The sequence below is a fragment of the Eriocheir sinensis genome, chromosome 28, assembly GCF_024679095.1.
Source record: "Eriocheir sinensis breed Jianghai 21 chromosome 28, ASM2467909v1, whole genome shotgun sequence".
In the NCBI taxonomy this organism is placed as follows: Eukaryota; Metazoa; Arthropoda; class Malacostraca; order Decapoda; family Varunidae; genus Eriocheir; species Eriocheir sinensis.
The window spans coordinates 12,799,230-12,802,133 of record NC_066536.1 but is presented as its reverse complement, the minus strand read 5'-3'; the positions used below and the strand labels follow the sequence as shown (position 1 = coordinate 12,802,133).

Genomic DNA, 2,904 nt, shown 5'->3' with positions numbered 1-2,904 from the left:
TTTTATTTATTTTCCTTTGCCTTCGTTCCTCCCTCCTCCATCCCCCCCCCCCCCCCCCACACACACACACACACTCGCCGGTGATACAGATGAGCGCAAGGGGTCTTTGTGGGTGGTGGTGTTTGGTGGTCAGCGTCACAGTTATTATTTATGATACGACTCGGTGTTGGAAAAGGGTTTAGTATGTGTGTGTGCGTATGTGGGGGAGGAGGGGGAAAGGTGTGTGTGTGTGTGTGTGTGTGTGTGTGTGTGTGTGTGTGTGTGTGTAATTATTTTTTTCCACCTGGACAATTTTAGTTTTCCTTTATTTTGTTTATTCTTATTAAACAACATGAAGAAGCGTGTTGCTGCAGCCCTGTCACCCGCCATCCGACGCGTGAACTGCACTACTCAGCCGACTAGGCAAGATTATAGCAGAAAGAATCTGCCAGAGGCCAGTCAGTCTTCATGGACATAGCAGTTCCTTTTAACCTAACCACCGATTTCCTCAATATTCGGATATTTTTTTATATCACATCGAACCAACGATGGGACACTCTGCATCTCGACAGAAATTCAACGTGTGGGTAACCCTGGAGCGAGGGTCCTCTCTGGTGGACTCCATCAAGCTCTCGTGCAAGGACTCCACCTGCTGCCTGAAGAGGAGGCGTACGGTCGCCTCCGTCAAGTTCCCCGTGGAAGGCTGGTCTTGCGTCGCGGGGATTCAAGGCTGCCACGCCGAGGGCGAGCTGCGTGTGCCCTTGGCGAAGCTGTGCAAGAAAGACGGCAACGCGGTCGTCAGGGTGCAATGCGCCTCGCTCCGGAAGCCAGTCTTCACCTCCTCCATGCCGCTGGCGTGGCTGCTGGACAACATCAGCGGCCTCCACTTCTCTCTCTTCTGTGACGACGGGCCCGCCTTCACCAGCCTCCGGTGCAACGGGAGGCGGTGTGGCGAGCCTGTCCGGGCGGTGAGCCCTGCACCGCGTGCGGCCACTGACGGGGTGGCCAGGACCGATGAGGCTGATGCATGGGCAGCCTTTGAAGTGACGACCCATGATGACTGGTCCGTGGAGGCTGATGATTCATGGTCAGCCCCAGAGTTGGTGACCTCCGCTGCTAGGGTCGAGGCTGACGATGCATGGGCAACCTTTGAAGCAATGACCCGTGATGACTGGTCCGTGGAGGCTGATGATTCATGGGCAGCCCCAGAGTTGGTGACCTCCGCTGCTAGGGTCGAGGCTGATGATGCATGGGCAACCTTTGAAGCAATGACCCGCGATGACTGGTCCGTGGAGGCTGATGATTCATGGGCAGCCCCAGAGTTGGTGACCTCCGCTGCTAGGGTCGAGGATGATGATGCATGGGCAGCCTTTGAAGTGACGACCCATGATGACTGGTCCGTGGAGGCTGATGATTCATGGTCAGCCCCAGAGTTGGTGACCTCCGCTGCTAGGGTCGAGGATGATGATGCATGGGCAGCCTTTGAAGTGACGACCCATGATGACTGGTCCGTGGAGGCTGATGATTCATGGTCAGCCCCAGAGTTGGTGACCTCCGCTGCTAGGGTCGAGGCTGACGATGCATGGGCAGCCTTTGAAGCAATGACCCGTGATGACTGGTCCGTGGAGGCTTGTGATCCATGGGCATCCGCCGAATTGGTGACCGCCATCACTGATGAGGCTGATGATCCATGGGCAGTCTGTGAAGTGATGACCAGTGATGACTCGTCTGATGAAGCTCATGATTCATGGGCAGCCTTTGAAGCAATGACCCGTGATGACTGGTCCGTGGAGGCTTGTGATCCATGGTCATCCGCCGAATTGGTGACCGCCACCACTGATGAGGCTGATGATTCATGGGCAGCCTTTGAAGCAATGACCCGTGATGACTGGTCCGTGGGGGCTGATGATCCATGGGCATCCGCCGAATTGGTGGCCGCCATCACCGATGAGGCTGATGATGCATGGGCAGCCTTCGAGATGATGACCAGTGATGACTGGTCCGTAGAGACTGATGCCTTCCTGGAAATCACGGCCATCAGTGCTGTCGTTGTGTAAATTGTCTTGCTTCACTAAGCAGCCTGGTAACACACTCACCAGTGACCCCCGGCGCAGGCGCGAGCCACACCGTGAGCCACACTCCCGGGGAGCGAGACACCCTTTAGTGACCGTCGCTCTTATTACACCTGCACAGGAGGAGCTCCAGCTGTATTTCTTATCTTATCAATGAAAACCTTTACACTAAAATTACTTTCCTATTAATGAATTTACCTTACCTATTAATAATTGTGTGCCTATCACACTGACATTCACCTCACGACTGCCAAGCCTCTTCCATTCGTCTACCACTCTATTAGCAAACCAATTCCTGCCTGCGTGTTTAATAAATCTATACTGATTTAACGACCCATGGCTACGAGTGCATGCCCTTTCACGAGATAAGGCTCAGGAAATTGGCCTCATTAAGAAAAGCAAATAAGTAAGTAGTACATTTGAAGAGCATACACTTGGACTCTTGCAAGGTGACAGCATCAAGACCTCTTCAAAACCTCTCTTCTGGCCACTCATTCTCTTTTATTCTATCGGAGCAGCGTTTAGTCGGTGCTTTTGTTGTATTTGTTTTCCACCCTTCACCTCCCTCCCTTGCTGCAAAAAAAAAATATCGTAAGTAGGATGTAACGGGCGATGTTGTGTTGGTATAAGGAAGCGGCGGTGGAGGCGAATTTGAAGAAAGACGAGGACCCCCCCCCCCCACAGTATAATATGTTAAAAGATCAGGCATACGTCAAACTAGCCTTATTAGAGGTGAGCAGTAACAGGTAAGTACAGGTAACGATGCTGTATTTGTGTATAAGTGCAATGGAGGCTGAAATGGAGCTTTATAGACGAAGGAAAAGCCATGGGAAAAAAACTAAATAAAGTGTTG

General features: G+C 52.3%; 1 protein-coding gene across 2 annotated transcripts; it reads left to right on the top strand.

The window, feature by feature from the left end:
• Positions 1–353: 353 nt before the first annotated feature.
• Positions 354–2,210, top strand: LOC127004732 (uncharacterized). Of its 2 annotated transcripts, XM_050872815.1 has the most exons (3): positions 354–1,274; positions 1,608–1,658; positions 1,824–2,210. In XM_050872815.1, exons 1-3 carry the CDS (start codon positions 528–530, stop codon positions 2,034–2,036), a joined length of 1,011 nt encoding a protein of 336 aa, XP_050728772.1. In that variant the 5' UTR covers positions 354–527; the 3' UTR covers positions 2,037–2,210. The 2 variants fall into 2 exon arrangements, with proteins under 2 accessions (XP_050728772.1, XP_050728771.1); XM_050872814.1 differs by having other exon boundaries at positions 357–1,274; positions 1,608–2,210.
• Positions 2,211–2,904: the final 694 nt, after the last annotated feature.